Raw genomic sequence first — 27,306 nt, 5'->3', positions numbered from 1 at the left:
TATATCTGCTGCAGGGGGACAACCTGTTAAGTCAGGAGAGACTTAAATATTTGTTTTCTTTTTTCTTACTATTTGTTGAACTCTTTACTTAGTGTAGGGTTAATCATATGAGTATAAAGTAAACTGAAAGTTTATTCTACATTGAAAACTCCTCAAGGAGAGCCCCCTCCCCTGCCATTCCCAGCTTCAGGGCAGCAGGGCAGTGCCCGCAGGCACACAACTGGAAGCAGCCTGGGAGGCCCCAGCTCTGCTGTCCTGTGCAGGCTTACCACAAGAGCACTGGCAAGCCCAGCCCAAAAATGCACCTGTTGTCTTACATCAGAGTATCTGGGTTTAATTTCTGCCTCTGGTTCTTGACTGCAGCTTCCTGCTAATGCAGACTTTGGGAGGCAGCAGTGATCGCTCAAGTAATTAGATTGCTGCCAGCCAGAAGGACAGACCTATGTTGAGTTTTAGTTCCGTTTCCATGCCAGCCCAGCCCAGTCCAGCCATTACAGGCATTTAGGGAATGAGCCACTGAATAGGAGCTCTCTCTCAAAGTAATAATAAAATAAACATCCAAAAACATGCTACATACCTCTTTCTTTCCTCTTTCAATGAGTGACACTCCATATAAAAAGAGTAAAGTCAAATAATAGCCAATATTAATCTGTCGTGCCTACAAAGAAAAGTTAATTGATCATTAAGTCAGTTTTCAGTTCAACAAACTTACATATCCCAAAACCATTTAGCCATTACTTAAAAGTGAAATTAACCTACTTATTTATTAACCATCTAGTAATAATTTAGAGAGTTTAGGTGATGGCTCAAGTACTTGGGTCCCTGGTACACATATCGGAGACATAGAAGACTTCTTCAGGTTTTAGCTTGGCCGAGCCCTAGCTGTTGTAGGCACTCAGAGAGTGAACAAGTAAATGAAAAATTTCTCTTTCTCTCTCTGTCTCTGTCTCTCTCTCCCTTGCCCCATACCTTTCAAATAAAAAAAAGAAAAAAAAAAAAAGCACTTTAGAATATTTGATAATTCAAAAGAGGAAGCAGAAAAAAGAATATGAGGTTAAAAATATGCAATAAAAATTTGTTACAACTTTCCAAAAATCGAATTCTTTCTCTTCTTATACATAATATTTTAGGTATGAAGAATATTTAAGAGGCTGGAGTTTTGGTGCAATAGGTTAAGCCACTTCTTGTGATGCTGGAATCCCATATCACAGTGTTGGTTTGAGTCTCAGAGACTCTACTTCTGATTCAGTTCCCTTTAATGCAATTGGGAAGGCAGAGGATGGTGGCCCAACAATTAGGTACCTTCCACTCATGTTAGGGAAAGAGGATGGAGTTCCTGACTCTTGGCTTCTGTCTTGCCTTCATCTGGCTTTTGCAGCAATTTAGCGAGTAAACCAGAGAATGGGAAATCTCATTCTTTTTCTCTCTGTTGCTATAACGTAGTATACATATACTATAACATATAACAACAAGAGAATTTTGTGGTGACAAAACAGCTCTTTCATCTTGATTATGACAGTAGTTACACAAGTATACCATTCTCATAAAAGGCATAGAACTATATACCATTGTATATAATAAAGTGAGTATAGCCAAGACTGTTATCGTTGTAAAGGTCTGCTTGCAAAGTTGATACCTGGCTGGGATCTGATTTAATAAGGGTGGTTCACTGGGTGTAGACTGTACATTGTGATTTATGCTGAATGCCTAGGAGTTTCTTCTGGGAGTCTGGAATTTTGATACACTCTAGGCAGAAGCTACTTAGTTGACCAAGCCTCAGTAAAAATGCTGAGTTCTGAGTATCTAATGGGCTTCCCTGGGCAAACTTAAAGTGTTTGCTACATGTTCCATTTTCATTGCTGGAGACTAAAAGGAAGGGAATGTACTCTGTATGACTCTATGGGATTAACAAAACCTGTAGATGGAATTCTTTAGACCCTACTGGTGTTTTGCCCCCTTATTGTGAGAAATGACCATGGTGTATTTTCAAAAAAGAATTAGTTTAGCCTTAGCGCAACCATGATACTTGGCCTCAGTGGTATGCAGGATTGAGGGCTGCAAAACCAAAGTAGGTGAACTACTGGGTTTGCTTTGCAAACAGTGCGCCACTTGTTACCTTTGTAACTTTCAGGAATTCTGTAACCACCAGATGTCTGTTACACAGTGCTCCCAATCTCAGTTCTGGAGCCTTGATGATACCTCAGTATAACTCCCCTTCCTCTGCCCTAGATCTGCCCAGCAACACCCCCGCTTTACACCTCCCTCTTCCTGCCTTAGGCACCATGTGGAGTTTAGGTTTTGCCTCCCAAAATTCTCAATGAGAAAATGTGGAAAGGGACCGCTGCATGGTAGGGCTACAAGGAGCTGAATGTCTGAAGGTAGCACCTGCTTCCACTGGCTGGTCACTGCTCTCAATACAGGGTACCAATAAATACCTTGCTTTCTGCTTCCTTCCTTTGTGAGTCTACTCTTCGGTGGGTAGGTAGTCTCAGGTGGGCTTATTTCTCACATTACCACATTCTGTGTATCTTTAGTATGTCACTGTTAATAAATCAAGACCAAGAGTACAACTACATACCAAGTCCAACCCTTCTAGCAAATTTCTGAACTTAAGAGGTGTGTTAAGAGAACCTGACTGAAAATCCACTGTACCAATCTTTGATAATGCACTACTGTTATAAAAGATGTAACTATCGGGGAAAACTGGGTGAAGGGAACACTGAGACCAATGCATTTTTGTATTGCATAGTTGCAATCTCTTTGAATCTATAGTAACCTTAAAATAAAAAGCTAAAAAGTTATGTAGAGGCTGGTGCCGTGGCTCACTAGGCTAATCCTCCGCCTGTGGTGCCGGCACTCCAGGTTCTAGTCCTGGTTGGGGCGCCGGTTCTGTCCTGGTTGCTCCTCTTCCAGCAGAGCTCTTTGCTGTGGCCCGGGAAGATAGTGGAGGATGGCCCAAGTGCTTGGGCCTTGCACCTGCATGGGAGAACAGGAGGAAGCACCTGGCTCCAGGCTTCAGATTGGTGCAACGCACCGGCCGTAGTGGCCATTTGGTGGGTGAACCAATGGAAGGAAGAGCTTTCTCTCTGTCTCTCTTTCTCACTAACTCTGCCTGTCAAAAAAAAAAAAAAAAAAAAAAAAAAAAAAAAAAAAAAGTTATCTGGAGAGAAAAATACTATCCGTGCTATTTATGATGGCTAATCTTATATGTCAACTTCACTGTCCACAGACATTTTCAGATCAACTATATCTGAGTTTGACTGTGAGAGTGTTTCCAGGTAGTCAGCCTTTAAACCAGTGCAGTCAAAAAAACTGCCCTACCAAATGTGTATGAGCATCAACCAATCCACTGAGGGATAAGAACGAATGAGAGGAAGATGGAAGAATTCACGACATTTTGTTCCTCCTTACTTACTTGAGCTAGGACATCTATTCTCATTCTCTCCTGCCCTTGAGTTGGTATTTTCACTGCTGGCTCCCTTGGTAATTTGGCCATCAGAACTGGTATAAATTGCACCACCAGATTTTCTAGGTTTCCAGGTGGCAAATCGCAGGATATCTTTGCCTCCATAATCACAAAAACTAATTCCCTAAATAAATCATATATATTCTTTATTGTTTATATATGTGCTAGGGATCCACTGGCAAAGGAACGAAACTATGTAACCGCGCTACTATGACAACAGGACTTGGGAGGGTGGCGTTACTATGACTATGAAGCCTGGGAGGTCAGCGCATGGGCGGGGTTGACCTTTAAAAACTGTATATAAGTAGACCCTCAGCCGCTGAAAGCAGAGGTTGCTCAGCCTCTCTCCCCAGTCTGTAGCACCTTGTGCCACGGGGAAAGCTCCTGGTCCTGGTCCTGGTCCGCAGCACCTTTGGCCTGCAAGAGTTGGCTTGAGCGATCTCTCCCCCTAGTCGCCTAGAATATCAATAAAGTGTGTTTAGCTTGACTTTCCTCAGTCTCCTCGACTCTTCCTTCGTGGCAACCTGGCCAGTGGCAACCTGGCCAGTTCCCGGAGGGGGGAGATCCTGACAATATGTGCATATTCCTCCTAATAAATTATGTATGTGACACACAAAGGTACTTTGAAAAGTCTGTAGAATGGAATTAGCAGAATATGTGCATTTTCAAATAACTCTTTGATGGCTGTTTGTACATACTTTAACTATTTATATGTGTACATATGTATAAAAACAGTATATGTATAAAACAGAAATTGGTTCTATTTCTCTGGAGAACCCTGACTCCATTGGTCATAAGCTAATGTGACTGATTATAAGGGTATCTTTTTTCTTTTTCTTCCATTTCCTAACTCCCCTTCCCAATCCTATTTCCACATCCCTTCTGTTCATGCTTTCCACATTCTCTGAACCCTAAATCAATATCATACTTTGACCAAAAGCAAAACCTCTGGAATTTAAAGATACAAAAGGTATATTTTTAACCTACAGATCTATCCATACATGTTCCCATTAGTAAGATTATTCCAAGTACTGGAATGGGTATAGAGATATTATTTCCAACCACACACCTCCAACTCACTGATATCTCCTACAAGGTTGTCTTTCTTCTCCTTGATGGCCTTGAGGGACAGGGAGAGCCATTTGGAGTAAGCAGACTGCTTTGATCATGACAGTTTCAGTTATGCTACCAATTGTGATACCAATTCCAATGCTTCTAAGAGAAAGACCTCTTTAATTCCTACTCAAAGACGCATCTACGAAGTAATGCCTCAGCAGAGAAAGTTAACAATGAGAAGTTGTGAGTGTTGATTTTATACTGATTTATTCATTTACTGGCAATCTGGTCAGTGGGAGAAACAGCAGTCTGCAAGATCTAAGAAGTTTTCAGGACTGCAAGACACCAAGTCCTTTTTTCTTTGTTTCCTCTTTTGAATTCCTTGAGAACCTCCTTTAGAGTGACATCTGTCACCCTTTAAAATTCTGGCCCTACAGTCCTAAATACAGACTTGTTTCCCCCATCTTCTTGTACATTGTTGCAAAAATGGGATTTGGTATTTTAGACTATGTTTTTGGCACCCTGTTATCTGTTTTTAAGGTAATCCTAACTCATCTTGTATATGTACGCAAAGCTTAGTTTACTTTACTGATCCTAGTTATGCAAAGAACTGATTTTCCTTTTCTATTATCCAGTATAATTGTTTCTAATTTTTTATGTAGTTTTCCTCAGTTCTATTTATTTCCATTTGATCTTAAATACATAAATATACTTTGTCACTTTTACCTATAATACAAACTTCAATTTTTACACATACAGAAATATTAGAAGAAAGAGTAGTTGATTAATAACTGGGGAAAAGAATGAACCATATGTTTCTTCATTTTAATGGACAAAAATTGTACATATGTAAGATATATCACGTTTTGAAATATGTATACACTGTGGAATGACTAAATCAAGCTAATTTACATATGTATCCCCTAACCCTTTTGTCATGTTTGGTGATGAGAACAATTTACAATCTACATTAGCAATTTTGAGAATATATTAACTACAGCCTCTGTACTGTACAATAGATCACCTGGACTTACTCTTATTATCTAACTGAAGTTTTGTAACCCTTGAGCAACATCTCCTCACCGCTTCCTCCAGCCTCTAACAACTACCATTCTACTATGCCTATGAGTTCAATATTTTAAGATTCCACATATAAGCAGCATCATTTAGTATTTGTCTTCCTATATCTGACTTATTTCTTTCCTAGTTCATGAATTTCCATGAACTAATTTTTAATTGTGAAAGCCCATTTCTTCAAGTTTTTCTTAACTTAAAATGAATCATTTTGTGGCATGGAAAGATTGAATAGACTAGGCTCATTACAGAGATGCAGTCACATAAGAAAGTGCAAGACACAAGAAAGCAATACAATTATATGCATCCTTCTCAAAAGGAAAATATAAATTGGCCTACACTTCAAAATAAGGACACACTGACTATTTTCTCATTAAAAAATGTTGTCCAAGTACTTCAAATTTTCAAAAGGAAAATACTTACTGTGTAATTAGTAGCTTGAATGTTCCTAAGTGCTGTTTCTAGTTGTGTTATTAAGAACCGTAAAGTTAAAGAAGGAACAATTTCCTCCCCATTCTGGCTGTTAGCTGCAACTTCTCGCTGTGGAAAATAATTGAATTGAAAATTTCTTTAAGTTAGAAATATATATATATTTATCAGGCTGATGCTGTGGTGTAGCGGGTAAAGCCGCCGCCTGCAGTGCTGGCACCCTGAATAGGTGCTAGTTTGAGTCCCAGCTGCCCCGCTTCTGATCCACCACTCCACTCTGCTATGGCCTGGGAAAGCAGTAGAAGATGGCCCAAGTCCTTGAGCCCCTGGACTGCATGGGAGACCTGGAAGAAGCTCTTGGCTCGTGGCTTTGGATTGGCGCAGCTCCGGCCGTTATGGCCAATTGGGGAGTGAACCAGCAGATGAAAGACCTCTCTCTGCCTCTACCTCTCTGTAACTCTGCCTTTCAAATAAGTAAATAAATCTTTAAAATATATATAAATAAATAAATAAATATAAATATGTATATACATGTATATACATATTTATATAAATATATATATATTTATACACAAATAACACATACTCACTGCAGGAAATTTGGAAAATTGAGACAACCATGCTCTGTAAAAGTCCATACCATCTAGAGACATTGTTCTTACACATATTTTTAAATAGTCTAACGGATGTACTTTATAGCTAGTCTCTCAAAATACTACAAAGCATTCCTAGGCCTGCCAACCAAAGAAAAGGCAACACCCATTCCTTGAGAGGAATGTGATGATCCCATTTCATTCTCTATTCTGTGACATAATTAAAATCTTCTTGAACCTACAATAAGTAGGAAAGCTGGTACTAGTCTACTTCTGACAGCCTCTTAATGGAGTTTTTAGGTTTCTTTTTTTTATTTTTTATATTTTTTTTAAACTTTTATTTAACAACTATAAATTTCCAAAGTGCAGCTTTTGGATTACATTGGTCTCCCCGCCCAATAACTTCCCTCCCAACCGCAACCCTGCCATCTCCCGCTCCCTCTCCCAATCCATTCACATCAAGATTCATTTTCAATTCTCTTTATATACAGAAGATCAATTTAGTATATACTAAGTATAGAGTTCAACAGTTTGCACCCACACGGAAACACAAAGTGTAAAATACTGTTTGAGTACTAGTTATAGCATTAATTCACATTGGACAACACATGAAGGACAGAGATCCCACGTGGAGAGTTAAGAGCACAGTGACTCCTGTTGTTGGCTTAACAATTTGACATTCTTGTTTATGGTGTCAGTAATCTTCCTAGGCTCTTGTCATGAGTTGCCAAGGCTATGGAAGCCTTTTTTTTTTTTAACTATTATTTAATGAATATAAAATTCCAAAATACAGAATATGAATTACAATGGCTTCCCCCCCATAGCGTCCCTCCAACCTGCAACCCTCCCCTTATCCACTCCCTCTCCCCTTCCATTCACATCAAGATTCATTTTCAATTCTCTTTATATACAGAAGATCAGTTTAGCATACATTAAGTAAAGATTTCAACAGTTTGCTCCCACACAGAAACATAAAGTGAAAAATACTGTTTGAGTACTAGTTATAGCATTAAGTCTCAATGTACAGCACACTAAGGACAGAGCTCCTACATGAGGAGTAAGTGCACAGTGACTCCTGTTGTTGACTTAACAAATTGACACTCTTGTTTATGGCATCAGTAATCACCCGAGGCTCTTGTCATTAGCTGCCAAGGCTATGGAAGCCCCCTGAGTTCACTGACTCTGACCATATTTAGACAAGGCCATGGTCAAAGTGGAAGTTCTCTCCTCCCTTCAGAGAAAGGTACCTCCTTCTTTGATGACCCATTCTTTCCACTGGGATCTCACTCGTGGAGATCTTTCATTTAGGTTTCTTTATAGATGAATCATGTTATCAGCAAATAGGGATAATTCAACTTCTTCCTTTCCTATTTGAATGCCTTTTCTTCTTTCCCTTGCCTAGTAGTTCTGGCTATGAATAACAGCAGTGAGAGCAGACACCCTTTTCTAGTTTTACAACTCAGCACGAATGTTTTTAACTCCTTCCCACTCAACATGATGCTGGGTGTAGTTTACTCATATTTAGCCTTTATTATGTTGAGGTGGGATCCTTCTATTCCTAGTTTGTTCAAGGTTTTTTTTTTTTTTTAAATCATGAATGGTTAAGTTTTATCTTTTCTGTATCTGTTGAGATGATCATATGATCTGTATCCTTCACTCTGCTTATGTGATAGATTCTACTTATTGATTTGCCTATGTTGAAATACCCCATTTTCCTTGGGATAAATCTCACTTGATCATGATGAATGAATTTTTTTTTTGTGTTGTTGCATAAATATGGTAGTACTTTCTTGAGAATTTTTGCATCTACATAGCATCAGGGAAATTAGTCTACAGTTTCCTTTGTTGTGTCATTGGTTTTGGAATGAAGGTAATGTTGGTTCATAGAGTAAGTCTGGAAGTTTCCTTCCTTTCAAGTTTTGGGAAGAATTGGTACTAGTTTTTACTTAAAAGTTTGGTAGAATTCAGCAGTGAAGCCATCTGGCCATGAGCTTTTCCTTGTTGGAACTTTATTACTGGTCATTGGCCTGTTCATGTTTTCTATGTCTTCATGGTTCAATTTCAGTTTGTTACAGGTATCCAGAAATATATTCATTTGTTCTAGGTTCTCCAGTATGTTGGCATACAGTTGCTCATAAAATTCATAACAGTCCCCAATGATCCTCTATATTCCTGTGGTATATCTATTGTAGTATCTCCCTTTTCACCTTGATTTTATTTAAATCTTATTTCTTTTTTCCTTAATCTAATGGTTTACTGATTTTATCTTTTCAAAAGACCAACTCCTCCCATCTTTGTATTCTTTTAACTTTCATTTATTATTTCTTTTCTTTTAACTTGGTTTTGTTTTGTTCTTTTTCTAGTTGTGAGTTTTATAATTTTTTTAAGATTTATTTATTTATTTATTTGAAAAGCAGTTACAGGGGGTTGAAGAGGGGAAGAGGAAAAAGACACAGAAACAGACATCTTCCAACCACTGGTTCACTCCCTAAATGGCTGCAATGGCTAAGGCTGTGCCAAGTCAAAGCCAGAAGGCTGGAATTCCATCCAGGTCTCTCACATGGGTGCAGGGGGACAAGCACTTGGATCATCTTCTGCTTTATTCCCAATAGCATTAGCAGGGAGCTGGATCAGAAGTGGAACAGTTGGAACTCAAACCTGTGTTAAAATGAGATGCTGGCATCACAGGCAGCAGCTTAACCCATGGCACCAAAATGCCTCATGAAGTTGTTTATTTGACATTTTTTTTAAATAGGCATTTATTATAAGCTTCCCTCATAATATTGCTTTTGCTGTCTCCCTTAAGTTTTGTAGGCTGCATTTCCATTTACCTTTTAGTTTCAAGGAATTTAAAATTATTATTGCTGTTATAAAATTTATTTGAGGCCGGCATTGCGGCTCACTAGGCTAATCCTCCGCCTTGCGGCGCCAGCACACCGGGTTCTAGTCCCGGTCGGGGCGCCGGATTCTGTCCTGGTTGCCCCTCTTCCAGGCCAGCTCTCTGCTGTGGCCCGGGAGTGCAGTGGAGGATGGCCCAAGTGCTCGGGCCCTGCACCCCATGGGAGACCAGAAGAAGCACCTGGCTCCTGCCTTCGGATCAGCGCGGTGCGCCAACCGCAATGCGCCAGCCGTGGCGGCCATTGGAGGGCGAATCAACGGCAAAGGAAGACCTTTCTCTCTGTCTCTCTCTCTATCCACTCTGCCTGTCCAAAAAAAAAAAAAATAAATAAATAAATAAAAAATTTATTTGAAAACCAGAGACAGAGGGAGAGAGAGAGTGAATCTTTCACCCACTGGTTCACAACTCAAATGCCCAAAAGAACGGGAGCTGGAGCAAGGAAGGGTCAGGAGGCTGGAATTCCATCTGTGTATTTCATTTAGGTGGCACAGATCCAAATACATGAGGTATAAATACTGCCTCACCTTGTGCCTTAGGAAGAAGCTGGAATTGGAAGCAGAGTTGGGACTCAAACCTAGGTACTTCAATATGAGATACAGGCATTCCAAACAGTGTCTTAACTGCTGCACCAAAAAAAAAAAAAAAAAAAAAAAAAACCCTCAAGGAAATTTTTAATTTCCTTAACAGGAGCACATTATTCAATCTCCAGTTTCTTGTCATTGATTTTTATTCCACTGAGTTCAGAAAAGGTACACATGATTTGGATTTTTTTTTAATTTGGTTAGATTTTTTGTTTCTGGTCTAACAAATGGTATATCCAACACAATGTTCATCACTATTGTTTTTAGCTATATTAAGTAAGAAACACTCTTCTATTTTTACCTTCTAATTGTCTATTATTTCTATATATGAAGCCTATCAATTTCTGTTTCATTCTGTTTCTAGGTGATTTCCAAGAGATATTTGGGAAATGCTTATATTATTCTATCACTTTCAAGCCAGAATTGTAATGTGGTAAATCATCTTAGTTAAGGTTATAATTTTATATAAAGTCCAATGGTTATTTTCAGAGTTTGTCTTTATTGTTAATTATAATAGCATTAATCTGTTTCATGGAAACAGTTGACGGTATATTTTTTGACAGAAAAAGCAAATGTGGCCTTTTAAAGACACCTGTGGTATATCTGTTTCCTGCACCATCCTCCCAGTTAAATATCACAAAATCCCATAATGAATGGTTTCCTTTTCTGAAATTCTTTTCTGAAAGTTATCACAAATTATTTTGAAAACTTTTTTTAAAGATTTTATTTATTTGAAAGGCAGAGTTACGGAGAGAAGTCTTCCATTCGCTGGTTCACTCACCACAGCTGCAATGGCTGGAGATGAGCTGATCCAGAACCAGATGAAAAATTATTTTTAAGTTGGAAACCTACAATGTATTCTCTAGAATATTTGTTTTACTCATAATTCTAGAAGTTTTGGATATCACTTTGTCTTAAATTTTTGAAATAGTTAGCAACATTTAAAAATTTTAGAAAACAAAAGCAGGGTCTGACATTTTGGCGCAGCAGGTTAAGAAGCCACCTGTGATGTCAGCATCCCATATCAGAATGCCAGTTCTAACTTTATGCTAGTACACCTGGAAAGGCCATAGAAGACGGCCTAAGAAGTTGGTGCCCTACATCCCATGTGGGAGACCAGGATGGAGTTCCCAGCTCCTAGCCTTGGCCTAGCTGAAATTTAGCTGTTGCAGCCATTTGGAGAGTAAACCAGAGGATGGAAAACTGATCTCTCTCTGATACTCTGCCTTTCAAATAACTAAGTAAATAAAGCTTTATAAAAAAAGATATTTGTAAATCAAAATATAAAACAAAAGAAATCCAAAGCAATCACCCATTACAGAGTGGTATATTATGGGTTATTCGTATTAGAACAAACATTATATCTTACAGTCAATATCTTAAAAGATGCAGGACTGGCATTGTGGAGGAGCAAGTTAACCCACTGCCTGGAGTGCTGGCATCCCAAATGGGTGCAGGTTTGTGTCCTGGTTGCTCCACTTCTGATCCAAGTCCCTGTTAATGAGCTTGGGAAAGCAGCAGATGTTGACCCAACTGCTTGGGCCCCTGAATCTACATGGGACACCTATAGAAAGCACCTGGTTCTGACTTTAGCCTGGCATAGGCCTGTCTGTTTTGGTCATTTGGGGAGTGAGCCAGCAGATGAAAGACCGATATCTCTCTCTCTTTCTCTGTAACTCTGCCTTTCAAATGAATAAATAAATCTTTAAAAAGAAAAAAAAAATAACTTACAAGATGTAATCCCACATCCCTACCATTATTTAGTAAGATGCAGATTTTGAGACCATAACTACATTGTATTAATTACAGGGTTTAAAAAAAAAGGCAAAGACACAGAAAAAAACATTAAGATGTACCTGCATCGTTTGGAAGGAAAAATCGTCTTGCAAGAATTTCTTAACATGAGGAACTACACCTTTTGGTAGACTATTAATTGCATTTAATAGCTTCTTCACTTCTACTAGTAGGTTAACATGGACAAGTTCAGAAGGTATGTCTTTTTCCTGTTTGTCCTAGAAGACATTATTCATAAAAAATTCACACAATTATACATATTCTCATTTACGAAAAAAAGAACAATGTACCTCTTATATGCAGATTACTGTGACAGAACCATACAAATCCATGTAAGAATAAGACACTCTGCTCTCCTGTAACTTACCTTACAGAGATTACTCCATATATAATAACATTAAAGCTATTTAAGAGTGTTTTTACAGATGCATCTAATGCTTAAAATACTAAATACACAGAAATTTGACATGAACAGAGTTGCAATAATTTAAATTGTAAACAAAAACAGTCACTCAATTCAGTAAGGGTCAATCAACAAGTAAGAATCTTGAGACTTCAAGAATTGATTTATATAGACTTACTAAAGGCATCACTAAAGGTTAGTTGACAATTACACACTTAATTCTTGCTGGATTGTCTATTAATATCAGTGTGAAGAAGAGGTGGGCAATAGAAATGGGTAGATGGCTGGGAACACACGGATGACAGCCTTCCTTTAGACCTTAGTGTTTGAATTCCTATATCCTGTTAAAGCTATAATTATGCTGTTTGACCTGTAAAAATCAAAAGTAACAGCTTTCTACTGCAGAATCCATATAGAAATTAAGCCACTAAAATGCCAAGCATGAGGTAGACTGTGACAGAAAAGTGACTAGAAGCATTATAGGACAATCTATGTTCACTTTCCCCTTTAGAGTTTGAGTTTGAAATTAATATTCTTCTATTCTCATCCATATATAACAAATACATCTTATATTTTATAGTACTTTATATATGAAACTATATCAAAAATGGAAGAAAATGTTATATGTTTGCTATATCTCTGTACAGGGTATACAGGTGTTTACTATTCTTGTCACTTTTGTGTAGGATTTGAAAAAATAAAGTAAAATGAAGCTATTCATTGTAAAAAACGAAGAGAGGGAACAAGAGAGGAAGGAGGAGAAAAGGTGGGAGTGTGGGCAGGAAGGAGAGCAGGGTGGTAAGTATTACTATGTTACGAAATACAATGTATGTATACATGAAATACATGATATGTATGTACCTTAAATAAAATTTTAAAAATTTTTAATAAAGTAACTAAAAAAATCTCATAAAATAAAACAACTTTCAGCACTACAAATATTTCAAGCCAATGGCCAATTCTGCAGTCAAAAGGCATGGCAGAATCATCTGATAATAATTAACAAATTTATATACATGTAAGATTACAGCATGAATAAAAATTTTTAACAGGAAATATTGTCAAAATATTTAATACTATATCCATTTTTACAAAATTGATTTATCATCTAAATCAAATTCAGGTCAGCATGCACACATTCCTTGTTTTTTATATTCCCTATTTTTGTATCTAGAAATGTCTTTTCTAGTACTGATCCCTTTTTTTGTTGTCTTTGCTAAACTGAACAACCCTCTGGTGCTTCTCCTGGTCTCCCATGGGGTGCAGGGCCAACCTCCACTGCACTCCCGGGCCATAGCAGAGAGCTGGCCTGGAAGAGGGGCAACCGGGACAGAATCCGGCGCCCCGACCAGGACTAGAACCTGGTGTGCCGGCACCACAAGGCGGAGGATTAGCCTATTGAGCCGCAGCGCCGGCCCTCAGTTACATTTTTGTAAGTGATGATCTCATGCAAGTTAATACTATCATTATTTTATATTTATATATTTTCCTCCCAAATTAAGGATAATCTTTGCAAACATTACTAATAATGGACATCAGCATGACATAAAACTACATGGAAGGTAAAAATTGCACTGACAAAAACATAAAACAACTATATTTTGTCTTTCTTTGACCAAATACTAGGATATATGGTATTAACCTAAAAATGAATTGCCAGGGCTGGTGTTCTGGCATGATAGATTGAGTCACTGCCTGTGATGCCGGCTCCACTTCAAATTCAGCTCCCTGTGGTGTGCCTGGGAAGACAGGAAAAGATGGCCCATGTGCTTGGGTCCCTGTCATCCACATGAGAGACCCGGAAGAACCTCCTGGCTTCAGCCTGGCCCAGCACCAGCCATTGAGGTCATTTGTGGAGCGAACCAGCAGATGGAAGATATCTCTCTATCTCTCCCTCTCTCTCTCTCTATGGGATAAAGCCCCTGCCTGCAGCACTCGCATCTGCTATGGGAGCCAGTTCAAGTCCCAGCTGCTGCAATTCTGATCCAGCTCTCTGCTATGGCCTGGGAAAGCAGTGTAAGATGACCCAAGTCCTTGGACCCTGCACCTGCATGGGAGACCCAGAAGAAGCTCCCGCTCCTGGCTTCGGATTGGCACAGGACCAGCCGTTGCAGCCAACTGAGAAGTGAACCAACGGATAGAAGACATTTCTCTCTCTCTCTGCCTCTCCTTCTGAGTGTAACTCTTTCAAGTAAATAAATCAATCTTTAAAAAAAAAAAATTTTTAACAGATTATTAAACCAAGTAGATTTGGCATTACATTCTCTTACATAATTATTCATTATTGATTAACTAAAATTTAACAAAAAGTAAATTTTCTCTTACCAATTGACCAGTTGACTTATCTACTTTATTCTCAAGTTCCTCCTTTCTCTGTTCCTCCACAGCAGGTTCCCTATTTTAAAATGAAAAAAGAAAGGTATATGCAGTGTATCTTCTCACAAAGAACACAACTAAATTCTAATAGTAAATAAACAAATAATTGAATTTTGCCTGAAAGTTTTAAAGTTTAACCAATATGTTTTAAAGCTTGATGATGATGGTAGGTGCCATCTCTCTTTAGGAACTCATGATAAAAAAAAATAAACCACACCATGCCTTTTCTGGGGGGTGGTAGAGAAAAATAGCAAACTGATGTAAAAATACTTTGCATCTTAGACTAATAAATCAAAACAATGAGAAAAATTATTCTTTTAGAGAAGCACTGTTTCAAAGTAAAGAAAAAAGGTCTCTGAAAAGGTTGATGTTTTATTTGTGTGTGTGTGCATGGTATATGAAAATAATAAAGGTTAGGAAAATATCTATGATAGATGGATCATTTTATTTTGCATTTTGGGTTCCTAGACTTATAGTTTAGTTTACCAACATATTTTTTAATTGAGGGAGAATATTATATATAGAAATTATGAATAATGACACTTTTTGCTTTCAACATTGGCTTACGATATGAAAATTTCACATTCTGTTACATTCTGAATTTTAAAAATTATTTATAAAATTTTTTTTGCTTTCATATAAAGCCATAACATAAGAATCATAATTTAGAATCATATATGATTTACATGATCTTCATTCTTGCAATATCAATGATAAAGAGGTAAGATATTTTATATTGATTAATTTACTTAGAACTATACAGATATTATCAAAATTTACTTATGTATTTCTTTGACAATCAACTATCATATGCTAACTGATTTTGTTGGGGAAAACTGGAATGGATCAATAATGTAGTGCATTTTCAAACTTCCAGTAAAAGTTTCAACAAAAGATGATTTACACATACAAACATTACACAATATGATTCTCACTGCTCTTCAAGTGTCATGGTAAAGATAAACCTATTAGCTGTCTTTTCCTTCACTTCTAAGCTGCATTCAAAAAGAACAAAATAAATCACCATGTGTAATCAATGAATGAAAAATACTATAATAGTATGTTAAAGGCTTTCAAGGTTTGAAAAGTATACAAAGTTTTCTCAAATGTAAACTCTCACTCCATTTCATGATTGTTTACTCCTTAACCCAGTATATCTAATATAATATTTATTAATTTTGTCTAAAGATGTAATTATTTTATACATCTCCTTACCACCTTATAAAGTTCTGAGTGTGAATATTTTGTCTTAGTTTTTATTTCCTAATAACCAAGGAGTCAGTAAATTCTTGTAAAATAAATGTCACATTGTTTGCCATGAGTCATAATAAGAATGGAAAGAAATATCCAATATTGACCTGATTTTTAGTATTATATGGAAGAGACGAAGAGATTGAAGTTTCCTTGGTTGTAGGGAACAGACTCCCTTTTGGCCTGGGCCGAAATGAACCACTCAGTAAGGTGTTCTTTTTAAAACAAGAATAAGAGCACTCACTTCATAGTTGTTCTGAAGCTTATATGAGTTAAAATTTATTAAAAACAGTGTCTCTCACATAATAACTCTGTGTAACGGCTTTTTAAATGACAAATGAGAATGCCCAAGAACATTAAGGTATGACATATTTTTCAATTCTTTGCTCTTTAGCCAGGATGTGATCCCTACAAAACTTTTATAAAATTAGAGTTCCCATCATCTACATCCTCTACTAATCAAAGTTGCTAAATTGTCTCGAAGTATCTCATTAACAGTAGCTTCCCAAGGTTATGTGGAAAAGACAAATGCCCTATCTTTGGGTTATAACAAATGCAGTTGGATTTGGCCGCGTATCCCTTACCTCACAAAAAATTCTTCTGGTACAGAATCCATGCTGGACAATGTTCCTTTACAAAAGTCTTATCCAGTGTTTGCAAATTGATTTTTACCACTGCTGTTTAAAGCTGAAAGGAAAATAATATTTTTAATGAGAAGGCAGGAGAGTTAAACTGTTTCTCTGAACTATATAAATTGTACATGTTCATTAAAAAAAGCTGAGACTTCTATAAAGCAAGCACATATCATAGTTTTACCACCCAAAACTAATCGCTGCCTATAACCTAATCTACTTTTCTCTAAACAAAAGTATATTTCACCAATTTTTAATTTTACTGAATAGGAAATAGTCTATCCCACTTTTTCCATCACTGTATGTTAAAGCATCTTTCATGTTATTTTACCCTTGTAGTAAAGCAATGTTAATTGCTACAAAACTGGGTGAGGGCTCCTTACTACTTCCATATTATGGTAGAGGCCTTTGTCTTCTAATTAAAATTGTTTCTAACTAACATGATTAAAGTTGTGGTAGAGGCTGCTCCATGGTCAGACAGATAAAAGAAACTTACTCTGGAAATGAAATGTGGTCATTATCTGCTTGCCTGTGAATGCTTCAACTGTAGTTATAATCTGCTTATATGTAACCATTTCAGGTTTTGCTTGCTAGTACAGAGCAATGGTGTTAAACCTTGCCAGAGAGTATGCAGCTCAGTATGTGTGTGAAAGAATCAGCATCAGTAACTGTACCCATGTGCAGCATTGTATCAATTATAGTGGCCACTATGTAACATCAGAACATCCAATCAAATGTATGCTTGTGAGCATGTAAGCATAGGAGGGAAACAAAAAGGCCAAAACCACATATAAGAAAATACCCCTCTGTTCAGGGGTCAGGCATCTGCGTAAGAAATTCTGCTTAGGCCTTATGCCAGCATAAATAAAAGACTACTTCCTGCTAAGAGGTCTTGATGTCTTGTCTCTGTACATGAAATCTGCTACAACATAATTAGACATTTTCATTTCTTCTCCATTATAAATAATTACTCCCATGACAAACTCTAGTGTTCCTAAGGCTTTTTCTATATTTATGATTATTTCCTTATAATAAATTCTCAGAAGCAGAATTCCCAGGTGAAAAGACAAATAATTTAAGCAACTTGGTGCATATTGCAAAATGGTTTCCCAGAAGGTTTGCACTAATTTATTTCCTATAGAAGTATATGAGTTCCTGCTTAATACAATCTTTAAATTTTATTATAATTATTAATTTGAGAGAGAAACAGATCTCCCTTCTGCTAATTCATTCCTCAAATGCCTACACCAGCCAGGACTGAACCAGTCCAAAGACAGGAGCCAAGGACTCAATCCAGATCTCTCATGTGAGGGATCCAACTACTTGAAACATCACAGGCTGCCTCTCAGGGTGTACAACAGCAGAAAGCTGGAATTGGGAGTGGCACTGGGACTTGAACCCAGGCACACAAATGCTGTGCAAAATGCCTGCCCACCACAATTTAGATAGCACTAATTTGTTTCCTTTCAGTCTAAAAATACCATGTAGCCACTTTCTCCCAAGATGTTATAATTTTATTTCTCTATAAAATAGAAGACACGGGATATAAAGAATTATTAAACAGTTTCAAATATCAATGGATGTTGAAAATGCTGACTAGAGTACCATTAGTGTATATATACTTATTCATATAGCTCCCTATTTAACTATTTCAAAAAACTCTCCTAAAAAGTGCTGTTTGGGACATCTGCCATTCTATGAGTCTGCTGTGTATCCCACTTCCCATGTTGCATCGTTCTCTCCCTTTTTGATTCTATCAGTTAGTATTAGCAGACACTAGTCTTGTTTGTGTGATCCCTTTGACTCTTAGACCTATCAGTGTGATCAATTGTGAACTGAAATTGATCACTTGGACTAGTGAGATGGCATTGGTACATGCCACCTTGATGGGGTTGTATTGGAATCCCCTGGCATGTTTCTAACTCCACCATTTGGGGCAAGTCCGATTGAGCATGTCCCAAATTGTACATCTCCTCCCTCTCTTATTTCCACTCTTATATTTAACAGGGATCACTTTTCAGTTAAATTCAACACCTAAGAATAAATGTGTGTTAATTACAGAGTTCAACAAATAGTATTAACTAGAACAAAAAAATACTAAAAGGGATAAAGTATTAAATTGTACATTACTGTCAAAAGTAAGTTGAAAGACTGCATGGTACTGTTGGTAACAGCATAAAAACTCTGGAATCACTCTGCAAAGGTATATGGGCCTGCTGTGATACACACTAGTTCTATGACCTTAAGTGAAATTAACATTCTCTGTGTCTGTTTCTTTATCTGAATACTGGAGATAATGAGATATCTAATTTATAAGGTTGTTGTGAAGACAGAATGCTTAAAACACAGCATAGAATAGTATCCTGCACATAGTAAACATTACATAAATGTTCCTATCAAAACCATCTTCCTCCTCCTCAGCATCATTTAACCTTTAGGTTTTGAACAAATTCATTCATTATCCCCTATTTCTATACATGATGAAGAAATGCAACTGTATGAAAAGGAGTAACAACTAAACTTAAGAAATGGGATGAGGCTGGTGCCATGGCGCAGTAGGTTAATCCTCTGTCTGGGGTGCCAGCATCCCATATGGCGCCGGTTCCAGTCCCAGCTGCTCCATTTCTTATCCGGCTCTCGGCTGTGACCTGGGAAAGCAGTAGAGAATGGCCCAAGTCCATGGGCCCCTGCACCTACATGGGAGACAGGGAAGACGCACCTGGCTCCTGGCTTCAGACCGGTGTAGCTCCAGCCATTGCGGCCATTTGGGGAATGAACCAATGGATGGAAGCCCTTTCTCTCTGTCTCTCCTTCTCACTATCTGTAACTCTACCTCTCAAATAAATAATAAGAAATGGGACAAAAGCTATTTCTCACATACATCACACATGAAACAAATGGCACTAAGCTTTTCACATCAGCACATATATATATTTACCGTAGTATTTAAACTATAGGATATGCCATTGTATAAATTTTATTATGCCCAGATTTGCCTCTTAATTTTTTTTTGCTACTGCAAACAATGCTGCAATAACAACCTTGAAAATAAAACTTGGTAACATCTCGATAGCTGTTTTTAAAAGCTAAATTTACATCAGCATAGAATTAAACATCAACATTGAACTAGAAGTTTCTACATGTTATCAAGCAAACTTTGACACTACTAGTAAACACTTCTTTTGTTTTACCATAAGAATCCCAAAGCTTCCTGTAAGTGGAGATATTAGATGCTATGATCATTTCAAGACTTAAAAAAATGAACAAAATGCCTCTGGGAATATGTCAAGAGACTTTGTGATGGAGTTCCCTAGAACCAAAATTGTAACTATGGTTCATCGGATTATTTCTGATAGACAATCATTTTGAAGTGGTATAAGGGGTTATCTTAGTTACTGGGGCTGCTGTAACAAAGTATAAACAACAGAAATATCTTTCTCACAGTTCTGGAGGCTGGAAATCTGACATTAAGGTGCCAGCAGAGTCAGCAGGATCTCTTCTGGGATGTTCACTTCTTATCAGCACGTGGCAGAGGAGGCTGAGAGCTTTCTAGGGTCCTTTGTATTTTCCCCCTCATGAGGATCACCTTTATAAACTGATTTACTTTCCAAGGTCCGTATCCTGATACCATTATACCGAGAGTTAGGATTTCAAGACAGAATTTGAAAATGAGGCATATTCAGTTCTTTGTTTTTTTGAATTTGTATAACTTCCTGGTAAGGTCATAAAATCAGCATATCTAGACATAAAAGGCCAAAACATTATTGGGTCCCAAAGAATATATTGGTTCCTAGGGTAAACTCTAGGGCTGATGAATGATGACTGTAAAATCTTTGCAAAAGTTATCAGAAGCTGAAGATATTTCCTGCCCTGCCCTCTGCCCCCCCCCAAAAAAAACAAAAACAATGTGCATCTTAGCACTTTGCCACTATGTAAATATTGTTTGTACTATCTGGCAGCTTAAACCAGGAAGCAAGAAATCTGACAATGTATACTGATTGCCCCCTTGTTATAAACCTGCCAATACATGATCCCTAAAGCAAAATCAGCATCTTAGTAAAAGCAGGATTTTAAGGTTTTTTTGAGAATCCATTCAGTTACTTCTGGACTTACCCAGCAAACTTACAGGATTAATCATTTGTTTTCAATGTTAGGAATGCACTTGCAATGAATATGAAAGTTTAGGAGTTAGTTGAAAATGCATCCAGATACTAAATTTGTCAGCAGATTCAGGTATTTAAAGGTAGCACTGCTAAAATCATATTGTTTATAAATGTAGCTAGGAACCACAAGAATGGCATATGCTGCCCCTAAGTACATTCTTCCCAAGTGGAATATTTTCAGCAACTCAAAAATGTTATATTGCCATTACCACTGTTGGACCATAATTATGAAAGGAGAATTTTGAAACATGGCATCTGTAGAGATGACCATCAACCAGAGAATGGAGGACATTTTTTTTATGTACTTGGATACCCCACCACCAATGACAAAGCACCTTCAGCCTCCTCCAACTATGCAAGTGAACTGGCTGCTCTGATAACTTAGAAAGATATAAACTTTAAGAAAGGTTTAAGCGAGAAAGAACATCAAGCCTTTGGTATGAAGTTTTCTTTCATATAAAATTAGCTGGTTACATAAAGCTTGAAAATAAGATTACTTTTCATCAGCTCTGATGTCCCAGGATCTATGTTATGTATCTATGTATACTAATCTTCACAAAACTTGGAAAGATAAACATCTCTGCAATCAGTTTTAAGAATTAAGAACCTGAGGCCTAGAGAGTTCTTGTAAGCTGGTAAGTCAGTAGTTGTAGGAATTCCTGCCCAGATTTCACGAGCTGTAAATTTTTTGTTCTTTCCAGTGCCATACTGACTGTATAAGCTTATTGTACAATTATGAGTCAGGCTAGATAATACACACACACAGTGAGAAACAGAACTATTTATATGATCTCTCGAATCAGAAACCAATACATAAAAAAATTGTCAAGCAAAAAAAAGTCCTCTGAATTGACAAAACACGATTTCTAATTAACGACTTAATTAAAGGGACATGTAGCCTATTCTCACAATTTTCTACAACCCGGTTTTTAAAGCTTTATTCGTCATTAGCCCTTTAACTGCAGAACCAGATACGGACTTTTCATTCAGATACACATGCATCGTAATATGGCTGATAAAAACCGCAAAGAATGCCAATTTCGTAGCCACTGACATTTATAAACAAACAATCAAGCCAAACAGAAAAACACCTCCACTTACAAAAGTGACGCTAGTGCGAACACCTTCGGAGTATCACCTGGCCCAGGAATCCCCCCCGGGGGTGGCTTTCTCCAGAGCCAGATTACCGTCGTGAGGGCGCGATTAACTTGCCTCACAGCCGCAAAGAACGTACGAGGAAACCACCACACCTGGGCAGAAGGGACGGACGCCTGAGACACAGAGGCCTCTGCAGCCCGCCTCAAAACCCAAGTCACCGAAACTCTTCTCCTCCCGAGTTCCTCACCGTGTCTAGATAGAGGACAGCGATCATTTCTCTGGTAGAGGATGACGCAAAAAGCAAAAACCGGCCATCCATTAGCAAGACCGAGATCGCTCACGACATTCCGGGCGCAGATGCACACCCCCTTGCGCTTAACCGCCCCTCCACAGATCGATCCACAGTCACATTTCTCGCGAGATTTTTCGCCTTCACGGGATCTCACATTGAAACCTCGCGGACTCTGGGACAAGTAGGGGATAGGAGGGAGAGGTTCCCAAGCCCCTCCACAGATTCATAGAGCACCTCTAGCCACACGGGCCACGCCCATCAACCGCGAGTGGCTGGGCACTTCCGGAGCCTGACCGGAACCGGAAGCTTCCGGGAACAGGGTAGGTGGGCGGTGCCGAAAATCAAATAAAGCGCGGCGAACGCCGGAGCCCGGAGCTGTCAGGGTAGTGGTGGATCTTCGGCAAGGCTGCAAGGACCAAGGCCTGTCTCCATGGATTCTACCGCCTGCTTGAAGTCCTTGCTCCTGACCATCGGTCAGTATAAAGCCGTTAAGTCAGAGGCGAACTCTACCCAGCTCTTGCGGCACTTGGAGGTGAGACGCCTTGGGGTGGGGGGGAAAAGGGGCGTCCCTGGTTACTAATCCTTAGTACACCGTGTGTTCTGGGAGTGGGCCCCCAGCCTGGGAAAGAAGACCCTCGGTACTTTCTAGGTATCGCTTAGTACTGCTAAAGGCGACTGTTGGCGTGCAGCTCGCTTAAACGAGAGGAATGTGAGCTTTCTGAAGGTTAAAGATGGGGCAAAACGTTGGAGATGCTGGCTGTGTTTCGGTTAGGAAAAGGAGAAAGCTCAGAGCTTGTCTAATGTTCCTTTGCTCCCCGGTTTTCGTTTTCACACTGCAGCCAAGCTCGCACAGTGTATACAGCTGTTTTCGGGGCAGATGTGGCAAGGAGTTAACGATTTGATAATTTGTTAAAAGAACTCGGACTTTAAAATGACCCTCAGCTGTGTCTTTAAGTTATGTAAACTTTTTATAGCAGGCGTATAACAATTGTACATATCTATGGGGTACCATGTAATACTTTGGTACATGTGTTCATTGTTCAGTGTTCAAGCAGAGTAAATAATAATATCCTCAAACATTTAGCACTTCTTTAGAGTGAAAACATTCAAAATCCTATCTGTAGTTTTTTAATAGAGACATGTACAGTATATTATCTATAGTCACCCTTCTGGAAAGTAGGACTCCAGAACTACTTACTGCTGTCTACCTGTACCTTGTGGCCTATTAATTAGTCTTTCCCCAGGCACTGTTAACCACCATTGTATTTTTTACATAAGATCACCTTTATTTAGGCTCCAAATATGTGAGATCATGCGATACTTTTCTGTGTTTGCCTTATTTCACTCAACATAATGACTTCCAGTTCCAGTTGTTGTTAGGAATGATAGCAATTCTTTTTTTAATGGCTGAGCAATAGTATCCTGTTGTCCTGTTGTGTTTATGTACCACTTTATTTTTTTTTCATTCATCAATGGGAAGACATTTCCTGACTACTGTGAATAGTGCTCCATAAACATGGAAATGCAAGTTCATGTTCTACAGAGTGATTTCATTTTCCTTTGATGTATGTCCAGTAGTGGGATTGCTGGATAATATGGTAGTTCTATTTTTAAATTTTGAGAAACTGCTTTTCTGTTTCCCACAGAGGCTGTATATTCCTTACTAGTAATCATAATCTATTTTCTTTACCAAAAGATCTTTTATCTCTGTCTCTCACTCTCTTTAACTCTGCTTTTCAAATAAATAAATATTAAAAAAAAAAAAAAAAAACAGGTCTGACATGATGTCTGCTGGTTCACTCCTCAAATTGCCGCCACAGCCAGGGCTGAGCCAGCAGCTTCTGTCTCCCATGTGGGTGGCAAAGACCCAAGTACCTGGGGCATCTTCTACTGCTTTCCCAGGCACATTAACAGGGATCGGTATTGGAAGTGGAGCAGCCAGCACCCATATAGGATGCCAGCATCGCAGGTGGTGGCTAACCCGTTACACCATAATGCTGGCTCGGATGTTACTGAGCCATAGGTCCGATCCTGGGGAGAAGCATGTTTCATGTAGAAAATGTCTTAATCTTCTGGAGGGCCAGATTTATAAATAGGAAAAAGAATATTGCTCAAAATATCTGTTACCAGATATTTCATATTTGGATTTATTTTTCCTGTCTTATAGGCTTTCATTTAACAATAGTGTTGACATGTATTCCTTTAAAAAACAGAATGGGAAACTTTTTTTCAGCAAGACTTTAGAAGGAAAACTGGCATGTGGATGAGGGAATGAAAGAAGGATACCAGGGGCTAGCGTTGTGGCACACTGGGTTAATCCTCCACCTGCGGCGCTGGCATCCCATATGAGCACTGGTTCCAGTCCCGGTTGCTCCTCTTCCAGTCCAGTTCTCTCCTGTGGCCTGGAATACCAGTGGAGGATGGCCCAAGTGCTTGGGCCCCTGAACCCGCGTGGGAGACCAGGAGGAGGCTCCTGGCTCCTGGCTTCGGACCGGCGCAGCTCCAGCCATTGTGACCATTTGGGGAATGAATCAACAGAAGGAAGACCTATCTGTCTGTCTCTCTCTCACTGTCTGTAACTCTACCTGCCAAAAAATTGATAAAATCTTTAAAAAAAAAAAAAAAAAAGGATACAGAAGGGAAAGGTTAGAGGAATACTAAGGTAACCAGCTTAGGACTGATCTTTTAGATTCAGTCTTTAGAGCAGATTTACTCTAATTCCAAAGTAAATAATGGGTTTTTCCATGCTTATGGAAAAAAACTTAATAATGAATACATTCGTAGAGCATTTTGAAAATTATGCTTTCTGATAACTCATTTTAGCCTTTGAATCTCAACTCTGCTACTCTTCTCCCCTCCCCTCCCTTCTCATCTCTTTCGTTCCTTTTCTCCTGTTCTTTCTTCCCATCTTCTGCTTCTCTTCCCTTAACCTTTCTTTTCTCTACCCTTCTCTGCATGTAGTTTATAGGTTATAAGAAAACAGTAAAAAAATGGAATAACTAAAATTTAAATTTCTTATTGCTTTTCTGTCTACTTGAAAAAAAATTTCTTTATTCCTTGTAATCTCTTAATTTCTGAGCTCGTTTGTTACGTTTGGGAAGGAACTGAAACAATCTCATAGTTCCATTCTGGATTTCATTTTCCATTCTCTTCCCTCAAAGTAAGTGGAATGAATGTACTTGGAATTCATTCATATATGCTTGAGTGCAGATTTATGACTTTGTCATTTGTTTAATGTAGTCTGGAGGGTAAATATTGCTAAATAGTCGAAGTTTGCTAACTCAGAAATACTACTATAATCAATAATGTAATAGGCAAACTTAACCTAGATGATCTAAGAGCTGAGGCTTAGGAAAAACTTCTGGAAGCAATGAATTTGAATTAAGATCTAAATGACTACTTCAGCGAGTTAGGGAACAAGTAGGTCTCTTCTAGGCAGAGATAACAATGTGTGAATTTTCTGAATTGGGAAGAAGGTGGTATTAACACTTTAGAAGAATTTAGTTTTTATTTGTAGTGGAGCAGATGAAAAGTGCCACCTATAGTATTAGTGTTATTTACTGAGGGCAGCAGATGACAAAATATGGTGAGAACTCATGTAGGAGTGAACTGTCACATCTCAAACCACAACAGAGAGAGAGAGTGGGTGGGACCATACACAAGCCTTAAATGTACAACTGTAATGAGAACTGCCTTCTGAGGGCACGCCCCCTGTGAGTTAAGGACATCTCACTGTCCCTCATCCTTTGCATCTCATGGTAGAACCACCCTAGTGACCAAGCCATAAACATTTGGACCTCTGGGGACATTCAACATCCAAATCACAATAGCACCAACTTTTAACTAACACATTTGGATTACTGTTTTATAGGTAATTTCTGGACAGAAGCTCACACGACTGTTTACATCAAATCAGATATTACCAAGTGAATGCCTAAGTTGCCTTGTAGAACTCCTTGAAGACCCAAACATAAGTGCTTCACTGATCTTAAGTATTATCAGTTTGCTATCTCAACTAGGTAATGCATTTAGTACTTTTTTTTTAGAAGATATATAAATTCAGTATTTTTCAAAGTACAGATTTAGTTATAAAATCTCTTGGGGAATGATTTTCATTCAAAAGTTTTATTGCAGAACTTCTCAGAATTTATACTTTGAAACTCTTAAAAGAAGGGCATGTTAAATGTAATATTTCTTAATTATTGAACCAAGGATTCTGAAGCAAATCAAAATTTCAGTGGTCTACAGAAAAGAATGAACTTCGGAAAGAGCTGTCCTATTTGTGCATTAAAAAATGCCAACAAAATATTTGCACATATACTTAATTCCAGTGTTAAGTATATCATTCAAAGTCAGTAATAGGTCCCAATCAAGGAAACATTGAATTTAAGAGTTAAAATACTAATGTTGTATTCTTTATTTTTCTCTATATTTTTAGTTTTTAAATATTCATTTAATAGTCCACTTTCCCCTGACTTGAGGGTAGGAGGATTGTTCTGTGTGTGGTTATAAAATCAATATATGCTCAATATAAAAAAAAAACTAGTGATAACAACATTGTTAATAAAGAGTAGCATTGTTTGGTAGAACTTTCTTTGTTAACAGAGTACTTTTTTTAAAGATTTGTTATTTGAAAAACAGAGTTATAGAGAGAAAGGGAGAGAGAGAGAGCCAGAGAGGTTCATTCCCCCAAATGGCCACAAAAGCCAGAGCTAGGCCAACCAAAAATCAGGAGCCAGGAGCTTCTTCTGGGTCTCCCACATGAGTTCAAGGGCCCAAGCACTTGGGCCATCCTCTGCCTCTTTCCCAGGTGCTAACTCATTAGCAGGGAGCTGGATCAGAAGTGAAGCAGCCAAGACTCAAACTCACCCATATGGGATGCTTGCACTGCAGGTAGCTTAACCTGCTGGGCCCCTAGAATGCATTTTAATTGCTCTAAACTTAAATAGCCTTATCTGGCTTAGTGGCTATCGAATCAGTCAGTATAGATATAGAGTAAAATAACCCTCATCAGTTCTACCTTTGAGAATAAAATCTTTAATGATTTGATATGTTTCTTCCCTGATCTCTTTCTGTGTTATAACAAATCATTTTAGATTTTTAGTTGGTTGTTTCTTAACACAAATGATGTTGCAGAGCACCAGGTGTTAATTTCCATGTTAGTATTTTTAAAAGATTTATTTATTTGAAAGAGTTAGA

The 27,306-nt window shown here is 38.2% G+C and overlaps 2 protein-coding genes across 11 annotated transcripts in view; one reads left to right on the top strand and one right to left on the bottom strand.

The window, feature by feature from the left end:
- DZIP3 (DAZ interacting zinc finger protein 3) overlaps positions 1-22,373 on the bottom strand; it is an 84,366-nt gene extending 61,993 nt beyond the window's left edge. For 3 of the 9 annotated variants that reach the window (XR_016232423.1, XR_016232424.1, XM_008266983.5), the window contains exons 1-6: positions 22,063-22,265; positions 16,507-16,609; positions 14,621-14,690; positions 11,955-12,110; positions 6,020-6,136; positions 578-658 (exon numbers count right to left, since the gene is read on the bottom strand). Coding sequence is in view for 5 of the 9 variants with exons in the window: in XM_008266983.5 (XP_008265205.1) it covers positions 578-658; positions 6,020-6,136; positions 11,955-12,110; positions 14,621-14,690; positions 16,507-16,538 (456 nt within the window). In the remaining 4 variants the exon portion in view is untranslated. Of the gene's footprint in view, positions 1-577; positions 659-6,019; positions 6,137-11,954; positions 12,111-14,620; positions 14,691-16,506; positions 16,610-21,818 lie in introns of all 9 variants that reach the window. The other 6 variants (XR_016232425.1, XM_008266984.5, XR_016232426.1 and 3 more) reach the window with 4 other exon arrangements.
- Positions 22,374-22,401: 28 nt separating this feature from the next.
- CIP2A (cellular inhibitor of PP2A) overlaps positions 22,402-27,306 on the top strand; it is a 45,021-nt gene continuing 40,116 nt past the window's right edge. The window contains exons 1-2 of one of the 2 annotated variants that reach the window (XM_002716717.6): positions 22,402-22,639; positions 25,979-26,126. In XM_002716717.6, coding sequence (XP_002716763.2) covers positions 22,538-22,639; positions 25,979-26,126 — 250 coding nt within the window. In that variant the 5' untranslated portion in view covers positions 22,402-22,537. The remainder of the gene's footprint in view (positions 22,640-25,978; positions 26,127-27,306) is intronic. The other variant, XM_089330741.1, reaches the window with a different exon arrangement.

Source organism: Oryctolagus cuniculus, chromosome 4 (assembly GCF_051225735.1).
Source record: "Oryctolagus cuniculus isolate XC-2025 breed Fujian yellow rabbit chromosome 4, ASM5122573v1, whole genome shotgun sequence".
Lineage (NCBI taxonomy): Eukaryota > Metazoa > Chordata > Mammalia > Lagomorpha > Leporidae > Oryctolagus > Oryctolagus cuniculus.
Note: the sequence above shows the minus strand (reverse complement) of the source record. Positions and strands in the feature narration are given on the sequence as shown.